The sequence below is a fragment of the Clarias gariepinus genome, chromosome 3 (assembly GCF_024256425.1).
Source record: "Clarias gariepinus isolate MV-2021 ecotype Netherlands chromosome 3, CGAR_prim_01v2, whole genome shotgun sequence".
NCBI lineage: Eukaryota > Metazoa > Chordata > Actinopteri > Siluriformes > Clariidae > Clarias > Clarias gariepinus.
In genome coordinates, this window is record NC_071102.1 from 9042750 (window position 1) to 9056724 (window position 13975).

Sequence of the window (13975 nt, forward strand, 5' to 3'; positions counted from 1 at the left end):
AGATGTTTGTTTTTGTTTTTTTATGACTTAACACATATCTACAAATGGTTCATCAGGTTAATCTTGCTAGTAAAGCTAATCGGAGACATTTTTAAAACATCCAATGGAATTTTAATGTAGCTGGATTCCATTTGGGTGGCGCGGTGGTTTAGGGGTTAACTCCGGGTTAGCTCTGTCACTTTGTACTTCCAGGGTCCGGGTTTGATTCCTGCCTCACATGCTTTTTACTCGTACCTGCGTACATTATGTGCAATTTAATATACAGGACATCTTTAGGATTTAAAAGATGTCACATCATAGTCAATCGCATTGTGTCCATTTGGTTTTCTGGGTCAAATTGTAAAATGCGCTTTGCCATTTTTCCGGCCCTCATTTTGAAAACTACGACTCAGTTTACTGTAGCTCATAACTCCAGTATGTGAGAGATTTTAAACAGTTCAAACTGTTATCGTAATATGAAAGAGAATTAGTATCAGCATTCGATAATTGTCTTGAACAGTAAGAATGCAATCAAAGACACTAACAGTGCCACATGGGGCTATACTGCCCTAAGTGATTACAGTGGGACTGCATGATACATGGTGTTCATTTCTGAGGACCTCCATAAGTGATGATGCAAAGGACTACACGCAGTCGTGTTGTGTAATTGCAGCTAGAAGCATTTAATTGTGAAACCATAAGAAACGGGGCAAATACTTAACCTTAATCCAAACCGTTTATAACGTCTTATTCAAATCGATCTGTGTGTATAGTCATGAATAAGCCATGGTTGTCCTATCTGGTCGACCCCTGACCTCCATTTCCACAAGTTCTTTTAGTGATTTTTTCAAAACCTCACTCACTCATTGTCCATACAGGAGACTTACGGCATGGACAGTGTGCCAATACATTACAACACACACTTCAGGCAATTTGGGAACGCCAATTCTGCATGTCTTTGGACTGCGGGAAGAAACCAGAGTACCCGGAGGAAACCCATCAAAAACATGCAAACTCCAAGCACAAGAACCCGAGGCGGGAATCGAACCTGTGACCTGGCGACAGTGCTAACTACCCAGCCACCGTGTTGCTGACACATGAATCCGAGAAAGGATATTATAATATGAAATGTGTAGTCCAAGCCTATGTGGGTTTCCTCTTTCTGGTCCTCTTATATACAGTACAAATATGTCTTATTCGTGTTCAACAGAGTTAGTTCATGTTTTTTTTTTTTCTTCTTCCATTTTTTTGGACAGGAAAACTTGCACTCAAGCCCAGTGTGAAACTATGACTCTTCTATTAATCAGAGAAAACAGTAAACACGTGTATTCATTACATGTTTGTATGTGAGATGAACACCTTTTGGAAGCACCCCACACATCTTCATTTCAAGACCCCCACCAACACTCCTCTCCAGCCTGCTGTCTGCTTAACAAATGCTCAAAGTTATTAATCTTCCTCCCTACACACAGCGTAAAATCTACAGGCAGGAGTCCCCACACACTGCTGTGAATACCGTTGCACAACACAGACGCACACACACACACATACTCTAACACACATGCACACACAGTACATCTGCTGTACTTCAGGATAACACTGTGAATAGATAGCATAAAGGGATGCTTTGAGCTTTTGACCGGCGTAAGATGATGATGACGATGATGATGCGGCGAAGCAGCACAATGAACTGTGGGAATTCTCTGGTCTCCCATTGATCTCGCCTCCCCTGGCATCCCAACAAGCCTGTCTGACATAGGGATGAAAAGAGCAGCATTTTTCTCCCTTTTCTTCCTCCTCTCCTTTTTTTTTCTTCCCGTAGCCTCATACTGATCTGTAGAGATGAGCTGAAAGCTGAACTACCTGTTGAAAAGTTCTCTTAAGACCTCCTCAATGATATATTGTGTAAAGGAGAGAGCAAAAGAGAGAGAGAGAGTGATAGATGGAGAGGGAGAGAGTTATGAGAAATAAGGAGGGGGGAGGTGGGGGTAAAGCAAAGAGAATAAGGTTACCCAAGCCAAATATATTCATGAGTGTTATACAGGGCTTGTTGTAGAGTCTGCAATCGTACGACTATAATTAGGCCGTACAAACTGTTTTCTGTTTTAACCACGAATACACGAAACACCACCTCCATTTTGTGACGAGCCACAATGAAAATGGCTTTGTTCTTTCAGCTTTTATTGGATTAATTAGATGCATTCTGAAGACCACCTGCAATAGACTAAACAGAGAGAGAGAAAGAGAGAGAGAGAGAGTCAGGCCTGAAACACTAATATGCACAAAGTGGGATTCGAGCCATGATCTGCTCATGATTTATCTATTGTGCATTTCTGCCCATACGTCCATAAAGGCGTAACGTGCGCATTATATCCCCACATTAGATATGCACCATATGGCGACCACTTTCTCAAATTCTTCACCTCATTTTTTATTTATTTATTTATTTATTTATTTATTTTTACACATCAAAGTCATTAATAACCGTGCGGAACTTGGTCTGACTTTTAAGCCGAGTAAATAATGATTGATTTATTAATGATGATGACCTCCATTCTAATTAATTCACATGCTACCTCATACTAATTAGTCAATGAGTTTTGATCAATATAGGCCCAAGATTACGAAGTAACTAATAATGATCCACATTACTCAAACGATTAGCCGATTGTTTCGCCTTTCCATTCTTCAAAAACCATGCATGTAATCAAAAACCACGAGATCGTTTAAGTGCACTACAGTACATTCTACCGCGCATGTAGAAACGATATGCTTTACGTCCTCTATGTGAGGTGGGACATACTTTCAAAGTCGGCTTTTACACAGCCGGTTCAAGGCCCCCGTTGTGGCGGTGTGTGTTTTATAGAGCTTTACTTACGCACTTCACCCTGATTTGTGAGATCTAGCGGAGGCTCCGCTTCAAGGACGCGAGCGCATAAAGTCATCGGATCACGACGTTACATTTTCACTTCGCCGCTTTGGAAATAAGTCAGATGTGTTCGCTTAGACAAATGCATGAATCAAGCTGTTTTGTCCAAAAAAATGTTAATAACTGAAAAACGACCCCACCTGTCGCCACGCTTATGATCTTGTCTACTCGTAGAAAAACAGTTTAAAATGCGAAATGACACTTTAATCTGACTTTAATTATCAGCATCTTGTGCATGAGTCCTAGTTTTATTGCATAACGTAACAAAGTCGCTCCCTGAGCCTCGTTGTCATCTTTTCACTTGACTGATCTCTGTTCAGTCTAACATCGATAACTCATTCGGACAGTTCTCTTCTTTTTTTTTGTTTTTGTTATTAGAGTCATTTTATTAGGTCATTGAAACATTTTAGGCGGCACAGTGGCGTAGTGGTTGGCGCTGTCGGGTTGCATCTCCAGGGTCCGGGTTCGATTCCTGCTTTGGGTCTGCTTGATGAGTTTCCTCCAGGTTCTCTGGTTTCCTCCTACAGTGAAAAAACATGCAGGTTAGGCCTACTGACATTCCCAAATCACCAGTAGTGTTTAAGTGAGTGTGTGTGCCCTGCAATGTCTTGGCACCCCGTGCCTTAAGTCTCCTGAGATAGGCTCCAGGCCCCCTCCAGTATACAGGATGAAGTGGTTTAGACATCTTAAAGTGCAAACAAGCGTATAGGTTTTCTTCTCTGTTTTAGTGATTATGCAATGATAAAGGAGCTTTGCAGACAATTTGATAACCACAACCTGTTTACAAACTTTAGATTTGAAATGAGACTTGTGTTTGTTCTTTTATGCCATGTAGGTAAGCAAAAACCTGACATCCCTGACTGTGTTAGGATATAACAGTTAGCTGCTAATATTTTAGACATCTGTTAGACCATATGTTAAACTGGCTGCTTTTTTTCCTTCTTTCTTAAAGTAGAGATATAAAAGTAATCCACTGTCAAAACCCAGCTTTCACGTTTGCATGTTTCCAAGAATCTTCCGATGAGAAGGTTTTCGCACCAGATGGATTCTCATACGAGGGCAGTTGGGTATTACTACCCCCCTTGTAATACTTTCGCCTGTTCGCCTGTTCGCCTGAAGAACAGCTTCTATAGTTATCAACTGCTTACACGCTGAAACGGGCGAGATGTGCAACATTTTCTTTCTAAAAGGTTCTACAAGATTCAAGTCGAAGTAAGAAATATTCCTGCAATTTTGTAAATGCATCCTGTTCGTTTTGTACGAAACCACGATTAGATCACGGGTAATTACCACAATCAGCTTAGTAAAAGCAAAGGTAAAAGTTGTACGTAGGTTAGAGTGCTGTCTGAACTAATGTTGTACCTGAATGACTATGGCACACGAATGCCATCTGTGATGCAGACAGAAATCCGCATAGCTAATAATATAGTTTTTAAGCACATTAAGGCGCAGATGCTAGCAGTCACTGGATGAGACTATATATATATATATATATACATACATACACACACACACACACATACACATACACTTGCAACAAAATTCAGACCTTAAAGAATACACAGTGTCTTTTTTTTTTTTTTTTACTTTCTAATTAAGGTGTGTGGTGCATCGCAATTTGCAGTGCAAGACAGAAAGTTAAGCATAAGATAAGACACGAATCCGGTTGTTTTGCCGTGTTGCTTGAAAGGCTGCGTATTAACCACAGACGTGCATGCCACTGGCTCCCGTGTGAGAACGCACCAACAGAGGAAGTCTCAGTGGCTTTTTAAAAAGCTTGGTGAGAAAGTTAGCATTAATTAGAGCATGCGGCTGCTCTTAGACTATGTGTGGCAGGTACTAGAAAAAAAAGAGAAGAAAAAAAGAAAGAAAGAAAGAAAGAAACTACACACACTCGCAGACGCACAGAAACACACAGAGACCTTGTCTCAGCCTCACAGCTGCTGAGCGGCTGTCCCAGACCTGAACAGGGAAATCAAGAGTCCACAAGAAGGAAGAGCTAGGAAGTGTGTCTGCTGTGGACCACCAACCAATGGCACGCTTGCGAATAGGTGAGGCTAGGCTAACTAACAGCTGTAAGCATTCTAGATGGAGATAAGCCTGAGTTAGTTTAACGATTTAAGCTTTCTTATATACATCTGGGTCATAGTGCGTACTGTAGGTATATTATAGAGGAAACACTAGAAGCATTTAGAGATAGAATCTGCAAAGCTGATAATATTTTTTTTTTTAGTGTTTTAAATGAGATTGCAAAAAGAAAAAAAAGAAGAAGCTAAATTAAGTGAGTTAAAAGAAAATGAGAGTAAACGTACGGGATATCTGAAGTATTTTGAAAAATTGACCCCGATTCTGCAAATTCAGTTTGGGGCTGTTTTTGTATAAGGATTAACTACGCCAGTATTGTAGAATTTAAGAGCACTAATGTGACGTTGGTTTTAATTCCTATGTTTCTTTAGAGATAAGGCTCTTGGCGTAGAGCTTTTACTGATTATACTGTGGAAAATATGCATGTTGTAGATAATTGCACCATAGTGATGCCTCTCACTGAGTATTCCCACAGAGGGTTTTTTTTTTTTTTTGGATGGCCTTTTAAAAGATTGCATTATGTGTGTGTGTGTGTGTGCACATGGATGCGTGTGTATATGGGTGTAAGAGAAACAGTTTTTATGTCTCCGTAAGTATGTGTCACATTTTTAACCATAAGAAATGCCCTTTTTTAATCAGAAAAAACTAAAAAAAAAAAACTAAAAAAAATGGAATGACTTGGGAGCAAGAAAAGCATATTAATGCACTTCATTTGCATACACTCGTCAGTGAGGGTATGTTCAAAAACAAACTGGATTCGTCAGTTCATTTCACAATGTTCCTTTGTCTATCTGCCTTTGTTATATGGTAAAGATAAAGGAGGAAATCAAATTGAAGAAAAGGCCAAGCTGCTATCTCTCTAAATGAGCAACAGCTCATCAGGCCTTGCTGAAATCATACATTTCTATTGCAGAAAGCAGTGCACATGCCAGCCACTTTCAAAGAGCCTTCATCTAATATCTGCAGGGACAGCAAAAAAGCGAGTCAAATTACTTTTAACATCAATTTTACCCCCGTTCTCAAGCTGAAGAAACTCTAGAGTCACGAGCACTGGCATAAAACTAAATTTCACCCTGACATTATCGACTTCGGCTGAACGTTCGGGTTTAGCCGATCGCTAAACATGCATGCATTCACCCATCAGTAATTCATGTTTGTCTTAAACTTGCTTCCCAAATTACATTTTGCTGAATTTGAGAATTCGTCCAGAAACGCTTAGCGATGTAGATTCGCGCGGCACGCATGCCTACGCGCGTGAGTGTCTTCATAACCAGTGATTAAATCCATAATACACCTACAGAGCATTGTTCCAAGCCAGTGCTTGTTTTTCTTTACATTCCTCGAAGATGTAGCAGGGGGACAAAGTGAAATGGCATCCATCAACAGCCCACAACGCATTCAGAACAAACTGGAAGTGACCACAGTGTTTTATTCATGTCGGAGCGATAAGAGTCCACAACCAACATAGCGTAGGAAGAGTAAATAGCTAACAAACAGGCAGCCCTTATTAGAGCCCTTAAAGTCCGAGTGTCAGCGAATATGTTCTCCACACCCACTGCCTAACACAACACCGCCTGTGTGCATCGGATTTTTTTAATGATGTTCGACTGTAGGTGTATGAACGTGGATAACTTTGGAGGAAATATCGTAAAATGTTCTGCACTATACAGTAAAGTTGGTGGAAAAAGCAGCATCCTCATTCAGAGGAGATAGGATGCTGAGTCAATAGTTCTCCTTTGGGGTAAACTGGGTTAATCTGCACCATATAAAAGGTTTATTAATGACCAAGATGTATAAGTTCCCTATCTGCCCTATCATACTGGACTGGATCGGTGCATCAATGAATTGCATTGTGTTTTTTTTTTTTAAGTAAAGGTGCTTCATTTCCATACCCGGTAATTGTTCCTTCCTTTGACTTTTAAAAATGAATGTCGCTTGTGATAGCACATAGCAGTCAGCCTTGAAATTATTATTTTTTATATAATTATAGTCATGTGTTATAGCACATGGCCGCTTCTACTAAGCCGCATACTAATCAGCTTAATGAGATATTATACAATATTTTGTTGACCAAAGCAAATCTTGCTTTATTGTTTTTGAAGCTTGACCCTGTTTGTCACAGGGGAATGTTGCAAAACCATTATCCCTCCTTAAGACAGCGCACAGCATCCTAAATTTGCACAACCGTGCCAGATGACAACAGACTCTGCTTGTGTATTCATTTCATCCTGATGGTGCACTGAGCTGCTCTGTGGCCATTTTAAATGCCTGGGAAGCCTCTGATACATTGGGAACCCTTTCAATAATGCCAACTGTTGTTTTCTACTCATCGGAAGCCATACGAGAGTGAGAGTGGAGAGAGAGAGAGACAGAGAGAGACAGAGAGAGGGAGAAAAAAAATGAAGGCGAGAGCAAAGTGATTCGCATCAAACGTAATGTGCCTCTTAATGAAAAATTACGCCAAGACAAGTGTCGCAGCAGTGAGATAAGGGTGTGTGTTTACTGGAGTAACCCCTTGGTTTTAAGTGCTATTGTTAATATCATAATTGTAGTATTGCGCCGGCTTCATGACAATGCCCCTGCTCTGTTTCATTAAGGCGTGTAATTGGAGGAATTCTGATAGGATGGGCCCAAGTAGTTTAATTATGCAGTGCCTTGCCATGTTTACTGGGTAATTATTGCCTCAAAAATTGTGTTACTGTTTGAGAAAAAAAAAAAAAAAAGTTCTGAGAGTTACAGCTTTTCCCCCAAGTGTGAGTACATGTAGTACTTCATAAATCAGAAGGAGATAAATTCACTTTTTTTCTTCACACTCGTCACTCTAGTGCAGTCATCGTTAATAACTATTTCCCCCCACACACAGACTGCATAAAGCACCGAGGAAACATGTGAGAAGAATTTGTTTTCTAGCTTTCAAATTCACATTTCAATTGCACCTTATCACTAAAGTGTTTTCCACTCCTACACCTTCTTTAGTGATCGATGAAATGTGCTTATCTTTGTGCCAAAACCTGTTTGGGATATTGTTTACGTGGGAAACATGACTCTAAGCACACCACCCAGGATAGCGTTCTTCAAATGAAGCACCTTTTTGTGGAATGAGCCTTCATGTCTACATTCTTGCGAATAATAGATCTGACTTGTGAGCTATGAAAGTAGTGTGAATGTTTAGATGTGAATCTTTAATTTATATATTTTTCTATTGTTTTACTTTTTCTCATCCATTAATCTTATCTGAACTTTTCTGTTAGTTGTCTTAAAGCAGTCTAAAGATCTTCACTGATTTAATGCCGTCCCAATTTTTTCCTGTTCCCAATTGCAGGATGGAAGACTCTAGTTTGTGCCTTGGTGTGTCCTCAGCAGTCCCGGATGCTGACACTCATATCACCAGTGCCATGCTTAATGGCCGCTACCCAATCAGTCAGAAACTGCATCAGCTGACTGCTCAACTTGGTCATGCCTTTCCTGACTTTCCAAGCCGCCAACAAATCCCAGAGGAAAAAGCCGCCACCCCATTGGATGAGAAAACACATGTTGCACTCGCAAGTCAGCCGATTACCAGCCAGATGGCTCTACTAGCCAATCAGCTCAACCGTAACATGGATGCAAGTGCCCTAGGTGGTCTCAATGGCCGTGTCGACTTACAGCAATTCCTCAATGGGCAGAATTTAGGAATCATGTCTCAGATGAACGATATAGAAGATGATGCGCGCAAGAACCGCAAGTATCCATGCCCACTATGTGGAAAACGATTCCGTTTCAACAGCATCCTCTCCTTGCATATGCGCACACACACTGGTGAGAAGCCCTTCAAGTGTCCCTACTGTGATCACCGAGCAGCCCAGAAGGGCAACCTCAAGATTCACCTTCGTACCCACAAGTTGGGTAGTCTGGGAAAGGGTCGTGGTCGTGTACGTGAAGAAAACCGACTTCTTCATGAACTTGAAGAGCGTGCCATTCTACGCGATAAGCAAATGAGAAGCAGTTTGCTGCAGCCTTCACAATCACTTCCACCCCACCTGGGTCTACAGAACCAAAACCAGCAACAGCCCAGCTCTGCATGTGGCCTCCTAACACCTACAAGTCTGGGAAGCACATCAGAGGTGCTTGCACAGCCCTCTGCCTCACCTAAGCCAGCAGGCACCAACCAACAAGATGAGCAGGCACTTAACCCATGCATAGGCTTCCGTTGTACCTTTTGCAAAGGCAAATTCAAAAAACGTGAGGAGTTGGAGCGTCATATCCGCATCCTTCATAAACCCTACAAGTGTACTCTCTGTGAGTTTGCTGCTTCCCAGGAAGAAGACCTCATCAGCCATGTGGAGAAGGCACACATCACTGCTGAGTCATGCCAAGGCCAGGGTACAGGAGCTGGCAGTGGAGAGAAGCCTGCCAATGAGTTTCGATGTGACGTTTGTGGCCAGGTCTTTAGCCAGGCTTGGTTCCTGAAGGGTCACATGCGCAAGCACAAGGACTCCTTTGAGCACTGTTGTCAGATCTGCGGGCGTCGCTTCAAGGAGCCCTGGTTCCTTAAAAATCATATGAAGGTGCATCTAAACAAGCTTGCCATTAAAAGTAAGCCTCCAATTGGAGGTGGAGCTGAGCATGATGAGCCCTCAGTCAACAGTATAAGCAGCTTAGCACAAGAAGCCCATGCCAACTTGTACTCGCGTTACATCTCTTGTCTGCAAGGTGGTTTCCTCAGTCCTGAAAAGCAGAGTCTGGCTGAACAACAGCACCAAATTTTGGCCAAGGCTGGCATAGCTATGAAAGAGAAAGAAATGCTGGGAAAGCTGCTGGGACCAATGGCCAGCATGAGTCATGGTCTCGGGGAGAATGAGAAGCGCTCGCTGTTAGGTTGCTTGAACCTGGTGCCTCCTCTAAAGTCAAGTTGTATGGAGCGTTTACAAGCAGCAGCAAAAGTGGCAGAAATGGATCCACTTAATAGTTACCAGGCATGGCAGATTATGGCCCGCAGCATGGCTATGGAGCGTTCTTTCATGCCAAAAGAACAGCACCATGGAGCCCACGTTCAAGAGGATGAAATGGCTAGTGCCACTGGGATAGTGCCCTTTGGGAAAGACAAACACGAGCACTCTACTCTTGATTCTGGTGATGGGCCCAAGCAAAAGAACCACCCTGACGCCCTCCATGGGGTAAGAACCGGAGGAAACATAATGTCCATGAAGGAAGAAGCTGGGAGCTTTGATGGTCACCGTGAGTTCCTGTCTCACCACGGTGGTCTCGGCCTCGGCCAGGGGCTCGAGTACAGCCTTGTCAGCATGAAAGAGAAGCCTACTGAGTGTCCTGACTGTGGTAGAGTATTCAGAACCTACCACCAGATGGTGGTCCACTCTCGGGTGCATAACAAGGACCGACGCCCAGACGATGGTCTGCAGCATGGCCTAGATGAGAGGCGTGGCTCCGCCAGCGACCCTGAATCTCAGTCCATTAGCCGTTCCACCACCCCAGGCTCATCCAATGTGACAGAGGAGAGCGGGGCCGGAGGAGGCCACTCCCAGACTGGAAGTGTTCAGGATGACAGCCCTCATCCCTCTTCCCCTTCATCAGGTAATGCCATTTGAATTAATATGCTTAATAATAGATAACATACAAACAGGGTGAAAATAGTTCATATCATACCAGCCCATTTTGTCCTGCTAAAACATGGTACGTGGGTATTTTGCATGTTGTTTTTATTTCTCCTGTGAGAAACCAAAATTTTTTTTGTAAAACCCATGTATTTGATTTAGGTTAAGATTAAAAAAATCTTTCTGCTCAAATAAAAAGCCACTATCTCTTCATTTCACACGTGACCCGGAGACTAATATATCTGCCTATCAATCAGTCATTTTACTTTAGACTAGATGCTTAACGAAAGACACAAATTGGCATGACACATGGCATCCATTATCAGATTTCATTATAAACACTCATGAAAGGGCTTTGACCAATAACTAGTGATTAAATGATTTTCATGTTGGAGAAAAAAAAAAAAAAACAGTGAATCCACCACAAACAAGTGAAAAAAAGCATTTTCACTTCTTTTAGTGGATAAAGTCTATGTTTAGTGGGATTAAAAGAAGCTGCAGCTAATGATTACAGAAGTTTTAAAGGTAACTTTCTCGTTCCTTGCGGTAGAACGCTGCAGCTAAGCAGCCTGTCTTATAATTAGGTCATGACTATGTGATAATCAGTTGGTTTAAGCTAAACAAGACACTAATTAAAGATATACATATAAAACAGGTCAAAAATGTGAACTTCATTTGCATGGTAAAATGTGCTTTTAAGTTGTGGAGAGAGAGAAAAAAAATAATAAAAAAGGAGGCTGTAGCTTAGCTTAAGGCTCTAAGCAACTTAATTTCAACAGTACAGGAGGAATTGTTTATTTATTCCCTTATCACTATTGTGTAGTGAGATGGGTTTGAACATGCAATGGGCTATGCTTATTTTAATCTAAGTAATAATAACAGACAACCCCAACCCCAATTAGGAATTAATGAAAATGAGAGCAAGATAAAGCCGTTTTTTTTTTCCTCCTTTTTTTTATAGAGATGGTTTAACCTAAACACATTTCACCAGAGAGGGGATGATATGAAAGTAATTACGCTATGAATTTTAATGCAGAAAGTTTGATGTCTTTCGCATCTCTTTTACAAGTACTTTAAAGCAGTGATGTTTAACTCATGCCATTTTATAAACTCTTGTGAAATCTTTCCTCACTGTCAAACTGTCAGGATGAGCTAGTTGTAAGCAGAATCTATAGACATATACTAATTTATTCTTCATCAGGTTTTATGATTTCCTGTAGTAAAACATAGCAATATATTTAATAATTCATCTGTCGTAAAAAACGTCTCAGAACATTTCTAAAAGTATGATTGATTAATTTCAAAGTTCATATGAGTAATGGTTGTTTTATGACACGCTCTATTTCATTAAGGTATGAACAGTTCTCCAGCTCTCATTTCTTTCTTTCTTTCTTTCTTTCTTTCTTTCTTTCTTTCTTTTTTTTCCGTCGTTCTCTCTTTGTCCTTGCTGGTGTTAAAGTGTGATCACCATTTGAAATCCGCATGTCGGTTCCCAGCTTAGGTGCTGAGGGCGTGATGCCAGTTACCCCCCCTAGTCTCTACACTGACACAGCTGTGTCTTAAGATTGACCTTGAGGTCTCTCTATAGTTGTGACAGACTGATATCACAGAAGCTGATACATTCTTAGATGTGTAAATTCAAACAGCCACGGTGCACAGACAGCTACTGGTTGTAGCGTACGCTTTTTTCTAACCCACAACAAAGTTACAGGTGAGAAATGCAAAGGAGGAAACAAAGCGACATTAGACTCACCGGCCGAGTTTGTATATGTATTAATCCATATATGTATAAAAATAGCAATATTCATTTTATTAGTTGCATAAATAAAAAAAAAAGTTTTTGTTTTCAATAATAAAGTAAAACCTTATTCTTTAGATTGAGTTGTTGGAAACAGCACATACTGTATTTTTACTGTATGCACTTGTCTGCAAACATATGTGTTTGCACATTAGGCAACAGGATGTGGCATGCTATACCTCTGTTTTACTTTTAATATCTCACTTGTTGCTGTCACCCTTTGAGAACAGACTTCCTTTCTCAACTGTAGGTTTAAAAAAAAAAAAATGTAATAAAAAAAAAAAAAGATTAATTCTCTTTAACACACAGCGGCTTCATCTGCCAGACTCCCTTCGACAAGCTCTGCCAACCTCTAAACCACCTACCCACTGCAATTTTGAGTTAAACTTGAATTACAGTAATCAACAATAACATCTCAACTGTGAAAGAAGGTCGACACAATCGCTTTTGTCTTTAACACTACACTTGTTTAGAGATAGAGAGAGAGAGTTGCCTCAGAAACGTCCTTTAAGGACCTTTCTCCTCTCCCTCTCAATAATCAACCCTAAATGTATGCTTCTCATTCAATGGAATCTCTCGTCCTTTTTACGTCTGCTCTATCTTTTCCTTTATTACATTTTTTCCCCCTCTCCCATCCCCTCTTTTATTTCTTATTACTATTACAAGATTGGTTTGACTGAGGAAGGAATCCATTGTTATTTCAGATTCTTCACTCGGAATTGGGCTTCATAAACAAGGGGGGGCTCCACTTTTGATAGTGTTTCTGAATTCATTATGATAGGCCTTTGAGCGACAGCACGGAAAGACAGAAAGAGTGAGGCGACGATTGCCTTAAACATAAAAAAAATGCAGGATCTACAAACACATTGATTCCATTTGAATGCACGCAAAGGTTGAATGAAAAGGAAGAGGTCGGTGTCGAGGGAGGGATGGAGGACGGGTTGAGGGTCAAGCAAATTTTCATCTTTGATGACGAGCTAACTCGAGTCTGTTCGTTTTTTTAAAGTATAATCGAAACTTCATCATGCACAACGATCTAAATGGAAAAGATAATAACCATAACAGATACTATAACCTGTACTGTATGTGTTTAATCCCGTGTCCCTCGTTCCCCTCTCTTTATCTTGGTTTTTAACTCCTCCTGCTGAAAATCCCCCATGTCCAAATATTTTCAAGAGGCACGGCGTTTTAACATGGCAAGGATTACACACATATCCCTAAGTCCTCGACGCTGTCCAACATGTCGGTAAAAACACTCGCGCCTCACAAATTGAAATTGGATTCGCCAACCGATGCCTTAGGTTATAAAGCATGGATATTCATCTAATTACGCCGTTACAATAAGGGTAATTACACACACAGAATTACTGTTACAATGTAATTGCTGTGTAATTAAAGTCAAAATAAAACCAAAATGTTCGGCCTTTATTTTGTTTAGACTTTTAAAGCAAATGGTTTATACTTTTTTTCTGTATTAAATGGAGAAAGTTTTATGTTTGCCGTTTATTAATTTTTTTGTACAATATTTAGATCCTAGCTGATTTACTGATGTTGTGGTATATAAAGAAAGACACACACTTATATAAGTTTGTG

The 13975-nt window shown here is 40.8% G+C and overlaps 1 protein-coding gene across 1 annotated transcript in view; it reads left to right on the plus strand.

The window, feature by feature from the left end:
• The window catches only part of znf536 (zinc finger protein 536), a 162069-nt gene that overhangs the window by 76364 nt on the left and 71730 nt on the right, over window positions 1–13975 (plus strand). The window contains exon 4 of the mRNA XM_053493022.1: window positions 8316–10564. Within this exon, the coding sequence (XP_053348997.1) occupies window positions 8317–10564 (2248 nt within the window). The 5' untranslated portion in view covers window position 8316. The remainder of the gene's footprint in view (window positions 1–8315; window positions 10565–13975) is intronic.